The sequence below is a fragment of the Pipistrellus kuhlii genome, unplaced genomic scaffold, assembly GCF_014108245.1.
Source record: "Pipistrellus kuhlii isolate mPipKuh1 unplaced genomic scaffold, mPipKuh1.p scaffold_m20_p_43, whole genome shotgun sequence".
In the NCBI taxonomy this organism is placed as follows: Eukaryota; Metazoa; Chordata; class Mammalia; order Chiroptera; family Vespertilionidae; genus Pipistrellus; species Pipistrellus kuhlii.
The window spans coordinates 627,135-650,030 of NW_023425544.1; the positions used below are offsets into that span (position 1 = coordinate 627,135).

Sequence of the window (22,896 nt, forward strand, 5' to 3'; positions counted from 1 at the left end):
AGAAGAGCACAACCACGTTTCAAAAATCTTGATTTTAAAATTAAAAAGATATGGTTAAATACACAAGATCAATTTATGTAGTAATATCCACCCTCAGAGCGTGCTGAAGATGTTTTGCGTAGTTCTGTAGCACAGAGGGTTCTTTCCCTGAGGGCACATAAGGAGCTCTCCAACTGTTAATAGGTCTCTATTTTGTAACAAAATAGCAATTTTTAAATCTTAAAAAAAAATACATTACCTTCAACATGGAAGATCTCACTATTTAAATATCCATGAAATAGACATTATGGTTTGCATATCCTTTTTGGAAACACAAACAGCAAATAAAGTACATTGGAAACATTTCAAATGTAATAAGCGCATATTTATAGAAAGGTTCTGATATAAATTATATAACAATCATGTTCCTGTAATATCCTAGGCTAATTTATAATGTCAGAAATAAGTTAATGTAACATGGTTTAAAACTCTTGTTCCTATGCATTTCAGGTTACAGAGTGAAATAAATAAAATGTCTTCGTAGGGAATAGGGAGCACTGGCCATGGCAAAAAAGTACAGTACTAATAACCGAAGGAAACTGTCAAGGCTACTGTGCTGTTATGTTACAAACATCTTCATACAGTTGAGTATTAAATAAATGTGTAAGATCTTCCATACTGACACCAGAATATCAAAACTACCCCTTTGTTTCTCAGGTATATTTACAACATTATCAGTCACCTTATGAGCATGTTCATTAAGACAGGTATCAAACACCAGTATTTACTCATTCTGATCAAGAAATTTCAGGGAAATGTGAACCCTCCCGCCCCTGGAAATGCGCACAAAACTTGTTATCAAAATCTTATCTGATACAATGCTGTGGTTTTGTAAAACAACTAAATAGCTCAGACGACCAATAACATGATCCTGTTTAAGCATTTTGCTAGCAGGAAAAGCCCTTACATACAGTACACCTGGTGAAAGATCAGCTTGGCTTAAAATATTCCAGTACAATTTTCAGAGTAAACAACTTCACAGAAGTTAATTAAAAAAAAAAAAAAAGTAATAAAAGTCAAACTAATCTTAAAGAAATGGGGGAAAACAAACCATAGGTAAGATTACCAGGAAGGAATGCCCAACTTTTGCTTTCACATGTTGACTGAAATTTAGGTTTCAATAAAATACCTCCAAAAAATCTGGGGTATGCCTAGTTGAATATACTGCATACATTCAGATGCCAAGTCAAAACACTTTCAGTCACATGTTAGCAGGGCAGAAACTATTCATGTTTTTAAGTATGAATAAAGGTTAGACAATGTTCTATTATTACATGGTTCATAGTCTTATCAACCTAACAGTAAAAAAAAAAAAAAAAAAAAAAAAAAAAAAAAAAAAAAAGGAAAAAAAAAAGAAAGAAAAAAAAGGGAAAATTAAACCCCAACATCAAGTAACAATAAACAACATTTAACCAAGGTAATGCAATGAACATCCAAAATAATTAGTTTAAATTAAAAACCCAGCAATACCATCTTGTTAGTCAGTGCAAACTCTACATACAGGGTTTTCTCAAGGAAGCTGAAAGCACCTGATTCTTTTGCCAAGTCATCAGAATCAATAATGGACAGGCTTAAATCTGCATTTTAAAAAACTGCCATTACATTAGTGCATAATTTATCAAAATTGTAAAAACGATTCTGCATAACTTAGGAGAATTTAATATCTAGTACATCAGCTGAAAGACTTAGGCACTTGGTTATATATTTAATTACTTCAACAAGTAGCCTGTGTATAAATATTAACAAAGCAGAAACTATTATTGAAAAATGAAAAATTAAAAAAAATTTTTTTAAATGCTACAGATAAAAGCACTGCACCACAATCCTACATATAATGCAGTAAAGAAAGCTAGTATATAACCCTGCAAAATTCTATGGTAAGAACATCTAACTCCACTCTTTAAAGTAAAAAACAAAAATAAAAAAATCCATGCAAAGTCCCATGAAAAAGATAAATAAAGCAGCTGGAATGAGATGGAAATTTCTCTTAGTGAAACATAAAATAGAAATAAATAAGTTAATTAAGTCTACTTTCACTAGATGTATCATTGTAGGATCCTGCTAGTTTAATAACTGAGTTGTTAATTTTCTATAGAAGCCATTTAAAATAGGAAATGGCTCAGTTACTGCACCGGATTGCTACAAACTCATAAAAAGCTGCTTGAAGCTTAAGTTAAATGTCCAAATTCCAATCACTTCTGGAAAGTGAACATGTTACACACCCTAGTAAATTTTCTTTTTTTCTTTTTTCATAATGCTAATGCAAGAGGGCTTGAAGTATCAAAGAGTCCACAGGAACTGGATGCCCCCAGTAATATCTTTTTTTTAAAAAAAATATACATTATATAATATATATATTATATATATATATAAAAAGCTAGTGTAAATGCTTCCATGGTATGGTCACAAATTTGAAAGATGAATCTCCTTTCAGCTGTTAATCATCTTCCCATTTGCAACAACAGGTTTTAAAAAGTCATTTTTATCTTCAGACATAACGTGAGTTTTCAGAATGAGGTTGCCCACGCTGACAGATGTGGTGATGGGGAGGCAACTTGCATTGCTAATGGACACTGGAAGTGGCTGGCTAAAGCAAGCCGTTACTGGCAGAATTGTTTTTTGCTCCTCCCTGAGAAAAAAATAAATGACATTGAAAACAAATTAGCTTTACTTAATACGTATGTAAAAGGTTATTCCAAACTTTAAGAGTTTCTAGCAATGGCATGTCTTTAACACTAAAAAGTATCAGAGATCACTAAAAATGTCCTATTTTTCCAATAATTAAAATACTGGTTAATTTCAGACCAACAAACTATCAAGTTTAAGAATAGCCCATATTTTTTACAGTAATTACACACAGGCGCGATATTAAAACCAAGTTCTCTAACCAAGATTTTAAAAAAGGGAAACCCTTCATATAGGTTTTAATTCTCCATTTGTCGTTTATAAAATTGGCTATCAGACTGCGGAGTATAACCTGATGCTAGAGCACAAAGACTAATTTTTACCCCAAGAAAAAGTAAATTTCAGGCTACTAAAATGGACTACTTTGTTAGTTTTCAAATTTAGTTCTTCTCTCCTAAAAATCTAGACTGACCAAAATCAATGCCCATTGCATAAGGTCTTCCTCTCACAGGATAAAAAAGAGTAAAAAATGAACTAGACACCACATCTATTTCACTTTAAATATTCATGGTTATGAATTCTCTGTCTAACACTCACAGAATCACCTGGTCTTCACCTAAACTCTGTCTCTTCTGCTCCAGTGGCTCCTTTGGGTCCGGTTGGACTGGATGCCCATTTTCCACTGCAGTTCCATTCAGCAACTGATCATTTTGAGAACTGATACCAAGCTGTATATCCAGGATCTCCTAAGAAAATAAAGTGTCAATCCTTCAGTATGAAAGTATTTTATTTTAGTTGCCAATGGAACAAAGCCTCCTAAACATCTACCTGTGTTACTTACTTCAATTTGTTCACTCTGTCCTTCAGGTTCATCAGTGTCAAGTGCCGAAAGCTCTAATTCAATATCCCTGTCAGGCTTAGTATCAGTTGCATCTTCTGTATAATCACTCTGTAATGTAAAAAAAATAACGATTTTATATCTGTGGAAACTAGGGCTTCCCTTTTAAATTTAAGTGGGAATCCCAATGATTGATCTAAAAAATTACTTAAGAAATCTGGGACCACAATTTTATTGCTACTGTTAAGTTTTAAAAGCAAGCACATAAGAAAAAGGCACACTAAAATGCACTAAGTAAAGACATAAACATATGCATAGCAACAGCAAACACATTTAAGCATGAAGCTGGTAGATTGTTTCTTTACCTCTCCATTTCTCAACTCAATTTCCTTGCTTAGTAGATTTAAGGTAAGGTGACGGCCTTCATCTAGGGAGTTCCACTTCTGTTGCATGGCCAGAGCATTGGCCTCCCTCTGAAGAAGCAATGAGTTACTCTTGGCCTAGAGGGGGGTGAAAAGTAAAGTTAGCTTCCAACCACCATTCTATTTTTCAAAAAGTCAAAGCTGAGTAACACAGAACCTACCTGCTGAAGTTCGATGCTTAAAAGGTCTCCAGTACTGGAATGCTTTCTATGACAAGATAAGTCAGTAACAATGAATCTGTCCCTTTAAAGAGAAACATGTTTATTGTAATAAAAGTAAAATAAGTGAAGCAGCTAAAGCAGTAATAACTACAATATATTCAACATGTTTAATTTAACAGATCGGTCCTGAAAATCTCAGTCATCATTCCAAATGTAAAAGTAAATATTTTTTCAGAAATTTGTTGCATAGTTAAAACTAGCAAAGCACATTTTATGAATAATTGGGGATAGAATCTGTACTCTGAGGATATATATAAGTCTGAGAATAGAAAATCCTCAAGAATTAAGAGTAACCTTACCGTTCAATATAGTGTGCTGATGATGTGGACTCACTACCATAAGAACTCCACCTTGAATCAACAGCATTGACATAAGGGACATAATCTACAGAAATGTATAAAGAAACAATGATCAGAGAAGTAAAAAATATGTGAATAATTTTTTTTAAGATTTACTTATTATTATTTAAAAAAATTTTTTTTTAAATTTCAGAGAGGAAGGGAGAGGGAGAAATAGAAATATCAATGATGAGAGAGAATCGTTGATTGACTGCCTTCTGCACGCCTGTGACTGGGGATTGAGCCTGCAACTTAGGCATGTGCCCTTGACTGGAATTGAACCCAGGACCCTTCAGTTAGCAGGCTGACGCTCTATCCACTGAGCCAAACCAGTTAGGGCATGAATGAGATACTTTTCAAAAAAGATTCATATTTTATCCAACGAGCCATGTTCTCTTGGCTAGATCATTTAATTCTGAGTTTCCTGTGGTTGTTAAACTGAGGATTAAAAAAAAATGCTAAAGATAACAACAAAACAAAAAACGCTAAAGAAAACTTTATTCTTTGCAACAGCATGGGTGGACCTGGAGAACATTATGCCAAGTGACATAGGCCATTTAGAGAAAGACAAGTACCATATGTGGAATTTAATGAACAAACTGAGCTACCAAGCAAAATAGAGACAGACTCATAGATAAAGAGCAGGCAGACAGCCTGGGAGATGGGAGATGGGAGGTGGGAGGAATTGAGGGGGGGGAAAAGAGAGAGGGACAAAAAAAAAGAGATAAAACTCATGGACATGGACAACAGTGTGGTAATTGTGGGGTGCAGGTGGGGTGGAAGTGGAGGTGAAAGAGGGCATAGAGGTGATAAATGGTGATGGGGAAAAATTAATAAATAAAATTTTAAAAACAACAGGGCTGCCCTAGCTGGTTTGGCTCAGTGAATGGAGTGTTGACCTGCAGACTGAAATTCTGCGGCCTGGGTTCGATTATGATCAAGGGCACATGCCTGGGTTGCCAGCTGGATCCCCAGTGGAGAATGTGCAGGAAACAGCAGATTAATGATTTTCTCTCTCTCTCTCCGTTCCTCTCGGAAATCAATAAAAAATATATCAAAACAAAACAAAAACAACAACAAAAAACACTGTGCTGGAGTATATCAGGTGCAGTAATTAGTTAAGTGGGTTACCTGATATGCTGATGGGCTTAGTCGCACTTCCTTGGGAAGCAGTGGCCTGGACAGGATCCGTGGTATGGTATCCTGTACGGGAAGATCTGGAAATTGCACCCCATTTTGAGATGATGGGTCCGTCACTAAAAGGAATTATTGGGTCTTCTTCTTTTGTCCTTCTCTGAGTTTCAAATAAATGTACTCTTCTCTTAACATCGCCACTGTCTAGATCCTGCATGAACCAAAGAAAATCAGTAATAGGATTATTGGCAACTACTTCAGCTAGTATTACAGACACATGCTTTCAAAAGACATGTAATCAAGTTTTCTGCTAAATTCAACACTAGCTGTAGATCTCAATGACAATCCAACATCTATTTTAAACCATCGAACAGTGCTCAGATAATTTAATCATTAAATTCAATTTAGTTCAGACTTACAGCAACAATGAAGCTGAAAGTATTCAAATATTCTAAAATCGAAGTCAACATGCATAACAGCCTCCCAGCCCCTGGAATCATACCATTAACACAGCATTTGAATTAGCAATCACATCTCTGGGCTCGGAATCAATGACATTTATACAGGAGCCTATGGTGCCACATGACCAGGGAGAATAATGGGAAAGATGGTCTTCTTCAAATTTTGTCCCACTCACATTGTCAGAAAGCTGGTTAAAAAACAGAAAAAGGCACAGCCAGTTAGTAAAAAACTTAAATTTATACACTTGTAACCAATACTAAACAACTACTATAGAATACAGAGGACTTCATAGTGAATAACTAAACCTTCAGTGACTAAAAAAACTGTCATGAATAACATAGTATTTTTACTACTTGTCTTTATATTATTTAGTAATAGAAAATAGAATGTCTTCTTTTCCCTTTTCTTTTAAGTGCTCATAAGGAATCCCTGACTGATACTATTAAAACCAATCAACAAATCATTTACAGCAGCTTCTAACATAAGGTGCTCCAGAAAAAAAAAAGGAAACAAACATACACAGAGTACAGTCCATGTCCTAAAGTAGTTTATCATTTTGAGAAAAGAATAAGGAAATAAGGAAACATAATGGATAAACCATACAGTATTAAATAAAGGACAAAAATAATGCAAAGAAGGCTCTGGATCAAGAAGGGGAAGTGGATAAATTTTAGAGAGACTATAAGGATAACTGTAGAACAAGAATACTACAGTTGAAAGAGTCATTAAATCCAGTTTATTAATTAAATAGATAAGAGAACTCAAAGCCAAAGATTAAATTACTTATCCCAAGTCATATTACTAATAGCAGATCTGAGTCTCAGGGAAATACTTTCTAAAGCATAGTATAAGAAAATGTAAATCCAGTTTTCTAATTATTAAGAAAGTGGCAAATCTTTCACTCTGTTGTCAAGATGTTTACCTGTTCTTAAGAAGTCTGGTGTCAAGATGTTTACCTGTTCTTAAGAAGTTTGATGGGAAAAATTTGGATCTATTTTAAAAATTCAATAGTTTATTGAACTATTCATGGATGGGCCCTGCTGGTTTGGTTGCTCAGTGGCTTAGTAGGGGTGTCGAACTCAATCAGATAAGGGGCCAAAATCTAAAATCCAGCCTAAATCGCGGGCCGAATGGTTTACTGAACAGTCATAAACTGTCATTGTGATGGAAACGCAGCGGAGTGCAGTGATGACAGCACGGTGCGGGCCACATTGCAAGGCCTGGCGGGATGGATTTGGCCCGCGGGCCTTGTGTTTGACACATGTGGCTTAGAGCATCGTCCTGATGCACCAACATTGCAGGTTTGACCCCCAGATAGGGCACATGCAAGAACCAACCAATTAATGCATAAGTAGATGGGTCAACTAATCCCTGTTTCTCTCTCTCCTTCCCTCTCTAAAATCAACAAATACAAAAAAAATTTTTTTAAGTTAAAAAGAGGGAAAAAAAATGTTCATGGATGAAAATATTTGATGTCTAGGATTACTTCAAAATAATCCAGTAGGAAGAGTGGGTTCAAAGAAGATTCACTGAGCTGATAACGATGGAATCCAGGTGAGGGCACATGGGGTTTATTATACTATTCTCTCTACTTTTGTTTAAAAGTTTTCATAAGGAAGAGACTCAAAAAACATTTTTATATTAGAAACTCTAGGGACGGGGAATAAACTAGAGGAGTTTTTTAAAAATGGTGTGTTTAAATATAAAAGTATTAAAAACACCAGAATAGATTGAAATGATTCTGGTTTAAAAACTTGTTTTGTGATGACAAGAAAAATAATTCATGACGTAAAACACCATGAATAATACAGTAGGCATTTCTGCACCTTTTGTAAAGTAGGGAAGAAATATTTCAGGTAGACCAAGATTCAATTCTCAGCTACTTATAGCCCGAATCTACAATATTAATTGGACAAATTACTTAACTTCTCTGGGTAGGATTCCTAACCTAAAAAATATAGATAACACCTACCTCCTAACGTTTTTGTGAGAATTAAATAACATTATGTAAATGCTTAGTACAGTGCCTGGCACAAGTAGGTGCTCAATAAATGGCAGATATAAATGCTGTTATTAACAAAAACCATAAAAAATGAGAACTATACTGCTGAAAATATTTTGAATTCTTGGTGAAAAAAGGACTATGTCTTAAAGGTCTTCAGCATCTCACAAAATCTATCCACAATGCTTACAAATTTAACATGTGTTGAAGTAAATTCAGCTGCGAACCAAACCACTGCAAAATATCCAGCACAGCTAACCCTGGACTGAACGAGTGCTCTGAAGTCAGTTGTTTGACCTATCCCTGCATCAGGTGATTGAAACCTTGCTTACCTCAGTGCGGAAGTCTACACCTAACAGAGGAGAAGGTGGTGTTGGAGACTGCGTTGCCACAGGAAGAGCTGGAGAGACAAGAGGTGCTTTCTGAGTGTGGTACTGTGCCCACTGTTCTGGCTTTCTTCTTATCTGCTCCTCGCAACTGGTCTTCAAATGACCACAAGGATCCTAAGGGGGAATAAAAGAAACAATCTTAACCATGTAGGAAGCAGTAAGTAAATTTAGCTATATTCTGTGGAAATAAAGTATATAATTTGTTATATGTTTGGGACAAAAAAACAATACAACCGGGAAGTCATCCTAGCCTATTCTCTACTACACAATTAAACGAAAGGGTCAAGGTATATTAAAATAAATCTGAGCACTCACTTTTGGGATTTTGGAAAGTCATTTGTATGAGTGTGGGGACACTGAAAGTAAACCCTATTCCTATATTTTGAAGATTTCTTTTTACCTTCCCAAAAGTTTCCTATCCAAACAACATTTACTGAGCATTAATACGTATCAGGTCCAGTTCTAAGAGCTTTGCTTTTCTGATTTAATCCTCACAACAGCCTTATGAGGTAAGTACTACTATTATTCCCATCAAACAGATGAAAAAACTAACATAAAGAAGTCAAGTAACTTCCATAAGTCACACAGTGAGTGAGTGGAGGAGCGAGGATATATACCTGGATGGTCCGACACCAGACATTGGGTTCTTAACCATTACACAACAGCAGCATTCTTATTTCCATCATCACTTACTCTTGGTAAAGGCACAGTTGTCCTTGGTTCACTTGGTTGCTGACAAGTCACTGAGTAATACCCATCTAAGGAGTTAAATCTTTCTCGCAAAGACGTCTGATAGACAGACGAGTGCATCACATCCATAGGAGGTAAAGAATTGCTTCTAATAATGTCATCTCGTTGGTACATAGGTGGACGCCAGATGCGCCTACTGTCGTACACAGGAGCATACATTCCAGAAGGTACTGTAGGAACTGGTCCATATGGCTGCGGAGGAGGAGGCTGGTAAGGAGAATTCATTCGATCTCGAGGGGAAAATGTACTGTAATGATCGGCATATGGCATAGAAGCAGGTGGGAGGGAGGACTCTGGAACATTATTGGACCTCACAAAGCGAGGAACACAGGGAGCCACACCAGCTGGTACCGTTGGAGGTGGTGGGTAGTATCCTTAAAAATTGGAAAGAGGAATATTTAATGCAATCTTAGTAAAATCCAACATTTTATAATGGTTTAAGTCTAAAGCAATATTTAAATGTGGGAAAATAAAATAAGCTTTGACCTTATTTTAGTTACCTCTGCTTTTGAAAGAAGCTAAACCCTTTCAAGACACCACTATATGAAAATCAGTAACATTCATTACTTTGTTAAACTGCTCTCTAAAAACACATCATAGAGCTATTAACAGATGGTTGGTAAATTTCCTCCTAGGGCATCTATTGCCACAGGTTTTGAATTAAGTAATTATAATTACATCTTCGATTCTTAACCTTGTTGGGAGCTGAGGTTAAAACCTTTTTCAAAATATCTATAAGTTGCGTGTATAAATTCTTTCCAAAATTATACCTAAGTATTTAAACCAAACATGTTGCATATCATTTCAGGGGATTTACAGAACTCCCTGAAGCTCTCCTATGGACCCTATCTTTGATTCATAAGAAAGACAACTCTAAAACTATTTGTATATAGAATTTTATATTCTTAGGATAAAAAAGAAATTTAGGGGTCATGAAGTCCAAAGGATTATTTTTTAAGTGCAAATATTCTAGATAGACATAAATTATTAACTTACTTATCTAAGGGCAGCACATATTATATTAGTTTCTTTTTTTCTTAGAACTGTCTAAAATTACTTACCTGTCTGTGGGTACTGTGGGACTTCAAAGGGTATCTGAGTTCTTGGATCTTGAAAATACTGAATGTTTTCAGAATGCTGAGGATATACTGGTACTCTAGTTATAAATGGGCTGGATTTTGGAGGCACAGAATTCAGTTCTGTTCCAACATTAGAGGGTCCAGCTGAGGTAGCTGCTACACTGCTTACAGGAGTCTTGGGTGGAGAACCAATTTTACTGGAGAGAAAATTTAACAAAAAGCAAATGATGAATCACTGTCTATGACTCTTAAGTCTTCATCAGTCGGCATTTTTTTTTTTTTTGGTAATTATATAGCAAAATAACTTTATTTATAGAAATTATAGAGAAAGATATTTTATATACTATATACAACAATTATATAGAAAGATACTTTAGGAATTTCCATAATGACACATAAGGCAATGAATTTCTTTGCCACCTAACACTGCTAACTCACAGCAGCATCATGACAGATCTCTGATAAGAACAAAAAGAAATAACAAACAAATCCCAGGCACTAATGTGACCCATCAGTTTCTTTTCACTTGTTTTTTGAACAAAAGTTTTTCCTATTGAAAAAAATTCCTTTTCAATAAGTCCTCAACAGAAAAAACATAGTCTACCAGTAGTATTCTTAGGGACAAAGAAGACAGACATGAAAAGGGTTGCTCTATTAAGAGTTAGCTTAGCTGAAATATAAACACACAGAGGAACACCTGGACAGCCATTTTGTTAACTGCTGTCTCTCCAGGACTTAGAACAGTTCCTGGCACACAGAAGGCACTAAATAAACATTTGTTGGACAAATGAAATAGTTCTTTGCCACGCAGTACATATCTGTTGGATGAACAAAACTCCAATGAAATAGCTACTCATTAAATTAGTACAACATACTCAAACTTTTTATCTTAAAACAAACACACACACACACACACACACACACACACACACACGAAGGGAATGGAATGAAGTATACAAAGTGATGCAAAGCAAATGAAAACAAACAAACAAACACAAACACGAAAAACCAAAAACCCACAATGGATTTTCTTTGTTGAGTCACCAAGCAATCAGCTCCACAGGACCTCATTATGGCTTTAAGAAGTCAAAGTGTTAGCCTTGATCAGGTTGTGGGTTTAGCCTCCAAGTCAGGGCACATACAAGAATCAACCAATGGCTGAAACCGGTTTGGCTCAGTGGTAGAGTATTGGTCTGCGGACTGAAGGGTCCCAGGTTCGATTCTGGTCAGGGGCATGTACATTGGTTGGGGGCACATCCCCAGTAGAGGGTGTGCAAGAGGCAGCTGGTCGATGTTTCTCTCTCATCGACGTTTCTAGCTCTCTCTCTCTCTCCCTTCCTCTCTGTAAAAAATCAATAAAATATATATATTTTTAAAAATCAACCAATGAATACATAATAAGTGGAACAATAAATCGATGTCTCTCTCTCTCTTTTCTTTCCCCACTCAAAAGTCAATAAATACAAATTTAAAAAGTCAAACTTTCCCCAGACAAGACAAAGCTAAAAATGAATCACCACCAAAGCAGTATTAGGAGAAATGTTAAAGGGACTTCTTTAATAGAAGAAAAAAATATATAAAAGATCCAATATAATAAAAGGGTAATATGCAAATAGACCAAATAGTGGAATGACTGGTTGCTATGACATGCACTGATCACCAGGGGGCAGATGCTCAACAAAGGAGCTGACCCCTGGTGGTCAGTGCACTCCCACAGGGGGAGTGCCGCTCAGCCAGAAGCTGGGCTGACGGTGGACAAGCACAGCAGCAGTGGTGGGAGCCTTTTCTGCCTCCATGGCAGTACTAAGGAGCAGTGAGCCAAGCAGTAAGGAGCAGAGAGGTCCCATACTGCAAGAGGGCGCAAGCCAGGCTGAGGGACCGACCCCCCACAAAAATCTCCCCCCCCCCCGTACACGAAGTTCATGCACTGGGCCTCTAGTATGAATAATAAAGTGGCAATAACTACATATCTATCAACAATTACCTTAAGCGTAAATGGATTAAATGCTCCAACTAAAAGACACAGGGGTGGATAAATGAATAAGAAAACAAGACCCTTCATATGTTGTCTATAAGAGACTCACTTCAGTTGGAAAGACACACACAGACCGAAAGTAAAGGATGGAGAAAGATATTTCATGAAAATAAAACAATCAAAAACTAGGGTGGCAATACTTATACTAGACAAAACAATTTAAAACAAAGGCTACAACAAGAAATAAAGAAGGACCCAGCAATTCCGCTCTGGGTATTTACCCAAAGAAACCCAAACACTAATTAGAAAAGACATATGCACCCATATGTTCGCTGCAGCATTATTTATAACAGCCAAGATATGGAAGCAACCTAAGTGCCCCTCAATAGATGAATGAATAAAGAAGTGGTACATATATACAATGGAATATTACTCAGTTAAAAAAAAAAATAAAAAAAAAGGATGAAATCTTGCCATCTGCAGCAACATGGATGTACCCAGAAGGTATTATGTATGCTAAGTAAAATAAGTCAGATAGAGAAAGACAAATACCATATAATTTTACTTATATGTGGAATCTTAAAAAAACAAAAATAAATGATCAAAACAGAAGCAAACTCATAGATACAGAGAACATTTTGATGCTTGCCAGATGAAAGGGGAATTGGGGTGATGGATGAAAAAGGGAAAGGGATTAAGAAGTACAAATTGGTAGTAACAAAATAGCCACGAGCATGTAAAGTATATCATAGGAAATAAAGTCAATAATATTATAATATTGAATGGTGACAGATGGGGTGGTCACTCTGTAAATTATATAAATATCTTATCACTATGTTGTACATCTGAAGCTAATATAATATTGTGTATCAACTGTAATTGAAAAATTATGGGGGAAAAAAGCCAAACTTTAGCAGAGCTTGACATGTGGTGACTCAAGGAAATGATCTTATTAACGATACAGAAATTCAATATGCTGTATCTCAACTAGATTAGAAGGGTTTTCTCAGACCAGAGAAGCCCCTCTAAAGCTGGAGTAAAAGCAACGAGGAGAACGTGCTGCCTTTAAGTCTAGCAGGTGTTTACTTCTATGTGTAACTGGATATTAAATGTAGGAAATAAAAAACAGCGGGGTAATTTTTTTAATATACTTTTTTTATTTCAGAGAGGAAGGGAGAGGGAAAGAGAGAAACATCAATGATGAGAGAGAATCATTGATTGGCTGCCTCCTGCACGCCCCACACCGAGGATTGAGCCTGTAGCTCAGGCATGTGTCTTTGGCCAGAATCAAACCCGGGACCCTTCAGTCCACAGGCCAATGCTCTACTCACTGAGCCAAACCGGCGAGGGCAAAGAACAGTGGGGTAATATTTGATAGAAATATACTGACTTAGATTTCAAATATATTTTAGAGCTACATTTAGTCTTTGAAGTAAAATAAAGGCAACAAAGGAAATGATGAGAATTTCCTTATAACAAATAACACTTACTGAGCAATTAGCATTCTAGGCAGTATGCTGTGTTTTTACATAGAATATCTGATCCTTTCATATCAAAATGTTATATACTTTAAATATGGGTCAATACTAGAGATGAAAAATTCTTAGATATATCAAGAAAAAGACATTAAAATCTATGACAAGGTTCATGGTCTCATGAAATCATGCAAGCTATCCCAACAATTCAGACCTAACGAAAAACTAACTTTCAGTCGGACAGCTAGATGACCACAGCTGTGGATGACTTTCAGGATTCTAGGCTCTCCTTTGCTGCAGCCCCTCTCGTACTCACATGCTCTTAGCTGTGCCCCTTCTATTGATGAAGCCCCTCCTTCCCAATTATCCATAATTTTGGAACCAGCTCATTGCCTTAACCTCTGAGAATCTTTTCACAGTAACTCCCTATAGCATCAGTTATTTTTTTTAATGTCCAAAAACACTTGGAACACAACTCTATTATAGTACCTTTCACAATATATTATATATCACATCTGTCTCTAAGACTACACGAGAAGACCTGTAGAGGCAGGAAGTATATCCAGTTAATTTTCATTACTACACCAGCTGGCCTGGTGTTTGGCACGCAGAAGACCCATAATTCTTGATTGAATAAATATATGATTTATATTAATTTATTTAAAAGTTTCCTCCTGACCAAACCGGTTTGGCTCAGTGGATAGAGCGTCGGCCTGTGGACTGAAAGGTCCCGGATTCGATTCCGGTCAAGGGCATGTACCTTGGTTGAGGGCATATCCCCAGTGGGGGGTGTGCGAGAGGCAGCTGGTCGGTGATTCTCTCTCATCGATGTTTCTAACTCTATGTCCCTCTCTCTTCCTCTCTGTAAAAAAATCAATAAAATTTTTTTAAAAAAATAAATAAATAAAATCAAAAAATAAAAGTTTCCTCCTGGTCAATCATATTTAAAATGAGATATAATTTACCTTTTTAAAGTATGCCCTTAAGTGATTTTTGGTATATTCACAAGATTTTGCAACTATTAACATTATCTACTTTTGAAATGTTTCATCAACCCCAGGAGAAACCTGTACTCATTAGTATTCATTCCCCATTCCCTTTTCTCCCAGTCCTAGCCCCTAGGAACTACTAATTTACATTCTGTCTATATAGATTTGCCTATTCTGGACATTCAAATAAATGGAAATATACACTATGTGGCCTTTTGTATGAAGCTCCAATGTTACTTCATTTATGTAAATGCTATCTCCAAAATTATATCATCTTGTTTTACAAGACAGAGATATCTTATACATCTCATGTATTTTCAAGAGTGCCAAGAACAGAATTCAGAATGTGTGCAAGTAACACTAGCTAACTAGACAATGCTCTCTGATATACAATTTCTAAAATCTCCCCGAGGTAAGAGTATAATGATCATTTAATAAATAAATTCCCTATCACATGCTAACTGCAGAAATAAAAACTATAAAGTGCTTACTCTAACCCATCATTTATTATATGAAATCACCAGCAGTTTACTGTGTGCCTAGCATAAACCTAGCGTAAAGTTTTTTTCCTGGAAGGTATGTACTAGATACAGGTGACAAAATGTGAACATACTTTAACTTGGTTTTTAAGATAAAAGAATACCAAAGCATGAAATTTTAGAGGTGGAAATTACTTTTCAGATCATCTAAAAGTTTTAAAACTTTTTCTTAAAGCACCAAAACCCCTTTGCCAAATTAAATCTTATGCTGAAATCCAGCAATAATGGAGGCAATAATAATAACAGTTATTTATTAAGTCATTTTATCTTCACAATAGTAGAAACTATTATTATACTAACACTATGGATGAGTAAACTGAGGAAAACAGATTAATTGGCTAGGAAACAGCCAGAATTTGAACCCAGAGAGTTTGGCTCCAAAGATTTCCCTCTTAATTTCTACACACCATTACAGAATATAGAGTAGAGGTGTTCTCGTTAAAGCAGGAGCTGGAGGCTCAAGCCTCTCACCTGCTTAGGTTTCTACTTAATTCCTTTCTGGCACCTCTATGGACTCAACCCTAAAGTTTAAGGAAAGAAGGTGTGAAAAAACAAATCTCGTCCAACCTCTTAGTTTACGATTAAGGGAAACAAAAGCAAGTTAAAGTGACTTCCCAAGGTCACAAAGCTATTTAGTTACAGAGCCAGGACTAGAACTCCAATTTTTTTGGAATTTAGTACCGTTTCTACATTAAAATTCCACTAACTGCCAAAACTGGTTTGGCTCAGTGGATAGAGCATTGGCCTGCGGACTGAAAAGTCCTGGGTTCGATTCTGGTCAAGGGCATGTACCTTGGTTGCGGGCACATCCCCAGGAGGGGGTGTGCAGGAGGCAGCTGATGGATGTTTCTCTCTCATCAATGTTTTTAACTCTCTCTCTCTCCCCCTTCCTCTCTGTAAAAAATTAATAAAACATATTAAAAAAAAAATTCTACTGCTTTTCCTCGGGAAAAATAAGAATACTCAGGCATTTCTAAAAAGTCTAAGTAACTCATATTAAGCATTTTTACCTACTACTTACTTTTCAGTTACTGACTCTGAAGAAGACCCAGCAGCATTCTGACCATTAGTGCCAACCTTTCCCACTTTCTTCACAGTCTCCAGAGCTCTTAATGTACTGTCAGCATTACGTGGGATTAGCTGGGAAACACTGTTTTCTGCATTGGAAATTCCATTTGTACTTGGAACAATTTTCCCCGTTGCTTCAGTACTTCCTATGACAGAAATGACATTTCCGGCTGTGGTTGTGACAGTGTTGTTTACACCAACTTTATTTAGAAGAGGAAATGTTCTTACAGTTGCATTGATCTTTTTGTTCCTTAATCGATACCTGTTTTAAAAACAATCAATGTATTGATGAATATTTCACTATATCTTAAAAAAGACAATGGGAAAAGATTTTAAAAGGAGGAGACAGTTCTGAAAAAGTTTCTTCAGTAAATACCCTATATGGTCTATATCAAACTCTGCTTTAATAGATGCCACATGAAAATACATATGCTATTCACCTACACACAGACACCTGTACATATAGGCACATATTTACTAGCTAGCAAAATATACATGCATCCAAAGAAGGCTTCTGAGGGAGTGGGAAGAGATCCTTTTAAAAATTTTGTCTAACTGAAATATAAAGTACACTAAATAAAAATGAAAGAAACCATATAAACTTTAGTTGGGAATATAAAGAGAAAGGTTTACAAGAACTGAAAAAATTCTGTTGTTAAAAATTTGTTAATTATATAATTTTAAAGAAATAAAAACAGCCGAAACCAGTTTGGCTCAGTGGTAGAGCATCAGTCTGCGGACTGAAAGGTCCCAGGTTCGATTCCGGTCAGGGGCATGTACGTTGGTTGCGGGCACATCCCAGCAGGGGATGTGCAAGAGGCAGCTAGTCGATGTTTCTCTCTCATTAACGTTTCTAGCTCTCTATTTCTTTCCCTTCCTCTCTGTAAAAAATCAATAAAATATATTAAAAAAATAATAATAATAATAAAATAAAAACACTGCACTATCCGGTTTGGCTCAGCAGATATAATGTCGATTTGCGGACCAAAGGGTATCCGGGTTCGATTCCGGTCAAGGGCACATACCTTGGTTGCAGGCTTCTCTCTGGCCAGACCTTGGCTGGGGCATGTGCAGGAGGCAACCAATCGATATGTCTCTATCACATCTATGTTTCTCTATGTCTCTCCCGCTTTCTTCCATTCTCCTTAAAGATCAATGAAAAAATATCCTCAGGTGAGGATTAACAAGAACAAAAAAGAAATAAAAAAACTAAAACTCATTTTTAAATAAACAGATTAGTTTATGAAATGATTATCAGAAAAGTAGGACAGCCAAAACCGGTTTGGCTCAGTGGATAGAGTATTGGTCTGCAGACTGAAAGGTCCCAGGTTTGATTCCAGTCAAGGGCACATGCACGGATTGCAGGCTCAATCCCCAGTAGGGAGTGTGCAGGAGGCAGCTGATCAATGATTCTCTCTCATCAACGATGTTTCTCTCTCTCTCTCTCTCTCTCTCGCGCGCGCGCCCCCTCCTCTCTGAAAGCAATAAAAATATATTTTTGAATAATGAAATAAATAGATTTTACCCATTTACTTTTATGTTTGGGGTAAATGGACATAGAAAAAGGAATTACCCATAGGAGAAGAGAAAAAGAAAAGAAGATACATAAAAAGAATGTTAAAATAAGACCAAAAGTTATAAAAAGAAAATCTGCATTACCATTTACCTGAGCCTTTGCTGTTATCTTCAAGTGAACCTGAGCAAATAAGATTGCACATAGGGGTATTTTCATTCTACACCGGTGCTTAGCAGAAACAAGTATTTCAGCTAGATAACTTAAGTTCATCTTGCTTCCAGAAGCAACAAAGTAGTTAATTGCATCTTGAAAACTCATCACAAACTTTCAGATTGTATATAACATTTTCATAATGGCCCCAAATTAAACCCTTATGCAAGAGACTTTTCATAACTTACTTTTCAAGCTCTTCCTGAGAATGGGCAAAAGTACAGTTTGTTCCTCGAGGACACCCTCCTTGCTGTCTTAGATCTCGGCACATGCTAGTCTTATATTTGCTGTTTGGCTGAGGCTACAAAAAGAATCAGTGTGCGGAAAAGTGAAAATTCCAGGTGTTATTCACTCTTGGGACTTCAAAATTTCATGACTACATCTTCAATTCTTTTTCACATTAGCTATAAGTAATTCTTGTGCTGAAACAATTAGCACTCCATTGTTTCCTGTTAAGAGTTATGTGGCACAACCCTGAGTTGGCATTTTAGACATTCCCTCTGGAGATTATCTGAAACTGGTTCAAATGTTATGTCTACTTATTTTTCAGTCAACACAAAGCCCATGAAAATACAAGATTTCCTCACCAATTCACTGCTGTGTTAAAATTATGATACCAACACCAAACAAAAACTTTCAAAAAGCATTTAAAGGCCATAAGCTTGTTCACTTAAGCTTTCCCAGGTTACAAAGAATATGATTTTCCCTGAAAGTGAAAATTAAGAAATACCTACTTCTTTGTCAAGTTGAGAGTACAACTTTCTTTTAGGCTCAGAGTTAAGTTCATATAATGAGGCAAAATATAAAAACCTCATCAGACCTACTATGATTTGCATTAAAATCTAAAATGTCCTTGTTATTTCTGTAGCTTAATAAAGATGAAACATTTATCTTTCAATTGGTATTTTAATATATCCCCATCTTCTAACGGAATAAGGATTTAAGATTGGAAAGATCACTTTGGAGTAGATTTGATCCCATCTATGTCACTTACTGTCACCATGACTTTAGATATGCTATTTAACCATTTTAAGCTTCAACTTGGCAATAGCAATTATCTTGCAAGTGACTGTGAGAATCAGAAATAAAAAATGTAAAATATTGAACATAGGAACTGGCTCACAGTAACTTAATAAATGTCACCCTGGCTGGTATTCTTAGTGGTTAGTGCATCACCCATGCACCGAAGGGTAAGGGGCTTGATTCCTGGTTAAGGACATGTACCTGGGTTGCAGGTAAAACCCCCAACCCCAGTCATGGCCCATGCAGGAGGCAACCAATTGATGTCTCTTTCACGTTTCCCTTTCTTTTTAACTCCCTCCCCTTTTTTCTACCCTCCCACTCTCCCTCAAAAAAATAAAAAAATCAGTGGCAAAAATATCCTCAATTGAGGATTAACAACAAAAGTAAACAAATAATAAATAGATGTTATTAGAATAAAGGAGTTATATCTTAAATAACTCATTCTAAAGAACACTGAAAATGTTTTAAAAAATATTTTTATGTTTTTAGAGAGCGCGAAGGGAGAGGGACAGGGAAAAAAACAACCAACATCCTTATGACCCCAACGGTGGAGGGAGCCTGCAACCCGGGTATGTGCCCTAACTGGGAATTGAACCAGCAACTTTTGGTACACTGGATGACTTGCAACCAACTGAGCCACACAGGCCAGGGCTGAAAATATTTTAAAAACTTAATTTCCAGATATTTACAAATAGAAATTCATTGTCTGACAGCAATGAAGAAAAAAGTGACAATTTTTCCACATTAGAAAAGAATCAGATAAAATGTATGGAAGGAATCAATAATCTATATTTGGTAAAAAGACATCTGCAGTAAATTCATATTCAAGATACTATACAAACTATTGCTGTGCTGTGAATTATTTATGAGGTATACTTCAACTTGAGTTTCTCCCAAAAGTATAGACACTAAAAACTTGTAACAGAGAAGAGCCATATAAAGAGTCCATTAGCCAAATAGCTTGTTAAATGTTCAGAATGAACCTCTGTTACAGCTAACGGTACAAGTACAATAAATGTGCTTACCTGAGGTGTCTCATGGCCTTTTCTACTATAATTCTGTATGAAGTCCACAAGGCCATGAACTACTGTTTTAACAGCTACCATTGCATTTTCTAGCTGCTCCCAAGTTGGTGAAACAGCATCTAAAATAAGCCACCAAGGAGATGAGATGGAGGAGAGAATTTGTTAGCATAAATTATCTTCTGTTATTATAAAAAACATAAGCGATTGAATATTTCCCAACATACCTGGATTGGGGTCTATGTTTGCAAGAAGCTCTAAATGAGGCCTCAGTCTATTTAAGTTAGCTGGATCACCTGTTCGTTGCAAAACAATTGTCAATTCCTGGACACTCTTTGCAAATGATTCTGGAGATTGCAGCTAACAAAACAGAAGACAGAATGGTTTTTAGTCTGGTTCTTACATCTATTTTCAAGTGCTTTCATTAAGTCAATATACTAAATAGGTTTTCAAGTGTCTTCAGACTCCATAGTACATGAATCAATGGTGAATTCGATTTTTCACCTCAGAATCTGCCCTATGAAATTCATCATTAGACACTCAGAAAACTCATTATAAGCTGTATTAGCTCTCTGGAGTTGGAATGTAGATGAATGACAAACTTTTTAAGCCAACCTGCTTTTATCCTGTACTTGCTTCCCTACTGCCTCCCATTCGTTTATTTTGAAAGTTAAAAAAATAATATTTAAAAGGGAGAAAAAAGATTTTATAAGACTGATTTTTAAAAACATAGAATCTTCAACTGATTGTCTCTTCAGTCCTTGCAGAAGATTCCAGTATTCTCCAATGTAACAATATAGATTAGGATCTCTAATTTCACGAACCTTATCAATAATAGACTGCATGTGTGATTTATGCGCTAAGTCACCATATAGAAGTGAGGACCACTGCTCGGGTGAAATACGGAGTCCTGCTTCCATAGCAATATGAACAATTTGGGCATCATGTTCTCTGCGTAATGCCTCATAGCTCCGAAATTCTTCTTTTAATTGCATCAGAGAAGAGTCTTCATCCCTTTTAGTAACCTAAACGATAGAAAGGAGAAATACACTCAACCCGTCAGAACTGTTCTGCTTTCCTTCCTTCCACAAGTAAACCTTCTTTTGGGAGGGGGGGAGGAGAATGTAGAATGGGGGAGATCTACTATATATCAGATATCACACAAAAACAGTACAAGAAAGAAAAGTTTGGGACACCCAAAATTCTAATCAGGTATAATTTAAGAAGGAGCAGAGTATAACTTAGAAGTCACAAAAATCTATATGCTGTCATAACCTTCCTTTAAGAAACACTGAGGAAACAAAAGGAGAAATTATCAATCTAAAAAATAGGAAAAAAGAAACCCAAAAATACCAGAGGATGTTAGCACCTCTAACCACCATCTATGCTACAGGGTATCTCCTGGGAAGCATATGCATCTATCTACTTGAGTAGTAAAGATGGACGCAGGTGATTAAGAGAACCTGGTCCTATTTAAGTTCTATTTAAAAAAAAATACATATTTTAGCTGAAACCGGTTTGGCTCAGTGGATAGAGCGTCAGCCTGCGGACTGAAAGGTCCCAGGTTTGATTCTGGTCAAGGGCATGTACCTTGGTTGCGGGCATATCCCCAGTAGCGGGTGTGCAAGAGGCAGCTGATCCATGATTCTTTCTCATCGATGTTTTTAACTCTCTATCCCTCTCTCTTCCTCTCTGCAAAAAATCAATAAAATATATTTTTAAAAATACATATTTTATTGATTTCTTACAGAAAGGAAGAGAGAATTAGAAACATCGATCAGCTGCCTCCTGCATACCCCCTACTAGGGATGTGCCTGCAACCAAGGTACATGTCCTTGACCGGAATCAAACCCGGGACCCTTGAGTCCACAGGCCGACGCTCTATCCACTGAGCCAAACCGATTAGGGCTCAAGTTCTATTAATGTGCATCAAAATCACCCATGAAGTTTTGAAAACTATAATTTCAGATCTACTGAATCAGAACCCTTGGCTTAAAGATCACACGATTTAAAGTATGTATGAATGTTCAAGTCCTACAAGAGATATAACAAATCAGAAATCTCTGCATTAAACAGAATCATTAACTTCCCTTGTTCTGACTCCATGCTAAAATCAAGCAAAAGTGATACTCTTTTACAGAAAAATATCTACAAGAAGAGAATTCAAGTCAATTAAGAGTTGCACTTCTCAAAAAAAGAAGAAAAAAAAAGAGTTTCTTCAACTCTTATTTTTTATTTATTTATTTTTTTAAAAATATATATTTATTGATTTTTCACAAAGGGGAAGAGAGAGAGATAGAGAGTTAGAAACATCGATGAGAGAGAATCATCGACCAGCTGCCTCTTGCACATCCCTAATGGGGATATGGCCGCAACCAAGGTACATGCCCTTGACGGGAATCGAACCTGGGACCTTTCAGTCCGCAGGCAGACGCTCTATCCACTGAGCCAAACCGGTGCAGGCAGTTTCTTCAACTCTTATATGCATTCTGCATTTGTGGGGGCCTCTAACAGGATAATACCCATTACAGGAAGCCTCTGTCCCACATACAGGCATGTAATGTTTAGATGGTTGCTTGTTACTCACCTTAAAACAAGAAGCTCGATACAGTAGTTGCACAACATGACCAATACTTGTTTTTGATGCCTGAGGAAATCTTGGTTCTAATCTTTGCACAACAAAAAGTACCAGAACTTTCCTTGAGAGAGCAGAACCATCTTCTAGTGCCAGCAATACCAGCTTTAAGGCCTCTTCTTGCATAGCTAGAAGAAATTTGAGT

The 22,896-nt window shown here is 36.4% G+C and overlaps 1 protein-coding gene and 1 non-coding gene across 7 annotated transcripts in view; both read right to left on the reverse strand.

The window, feature by feature from the left end:
- Positions 1–1,431: 1,431 nt before the first annotated feature.
- RC3H2 (ring finger and CCCH-type domains 2) overlaps positions 1,432–22,896 on the reverse strand; it is a 36,478-nt gene continuing 15,013 nt past the window's right edge. For 3 of the 6 annotated variants that reach the window (XM_036411864.2, XM_036411859.2, XM_036411860.2), the window contains 17 exons: positions 22,704–22,879; positions 20,941–21,141; positions 20,344–20,476; positions 20,120–20,238; positions 18,260–18,372; positions 16,299–16,607; positions 10,282–10,496; positions 9,164–9,594; positions 8,414–8,584; positions 6,120–6,266; positions 5,615–5,828; positions 4,445–4,529; positions 4,086–4,167; positions 3,868–4,002; positions 3,506–3,613; positions 3,262–3,410; positions 1,432–2,668 (listed from right to left, as the gene is read on the reverse strand). In XM_036411864.2, the coding sequence (XP_036267757.1) occupies positions 2,470–2,668; positions 3,262–3,410; positions 3,506–3,613; positions 3,868–4,002; positions 4,086–4,167; positions 4,445–4,529; positions 5,615–5,828; positions 6,120–6,266; positions 8,414–8,584; positions 9,164–9,594; positions 10,282–10,496; positions 16,299–16,607; positions 18,260–18,372; positions 20,120–20,238; positions 20,344–20,476; positions 20,941–21,141; positions 22,704–22,879 (2,987 nt within the window). In that variant the 3' untranslated portion in view covers positions 1,432–2,469. The remainder of the gene's footprint in view (positions 2,669–3,261; positions 3,411–3,505; positions 3,614–3,867; positions 4,003–4,085; positions 4,168–4,444; positions 4,530–5,614; positions 5,829–6,119; positions 6,267–8,413; positions 8,585–9,163; positions 9,595–10,281; positions 10,497–16,298; positions 16,608–18,259; positions 18,373–20,119; positions 20,239–20,343; positions 20,477–20,940; positions 21,142–22,703; positions 22,880–22,896) is intronic. The other 3 variants (XM_036411861.2, XM_036411863.2, XM_036411862.2) reach the window with 3 other exon arrangements.
- On the reverse strand, positions 20,560–20,671 carry LOC118704421. The gene has a single exon (XR_004983422.1). It is a non-coding gene; the product is annotated as a small nucleolar RNA SNORD90 (small nucleolar RNA).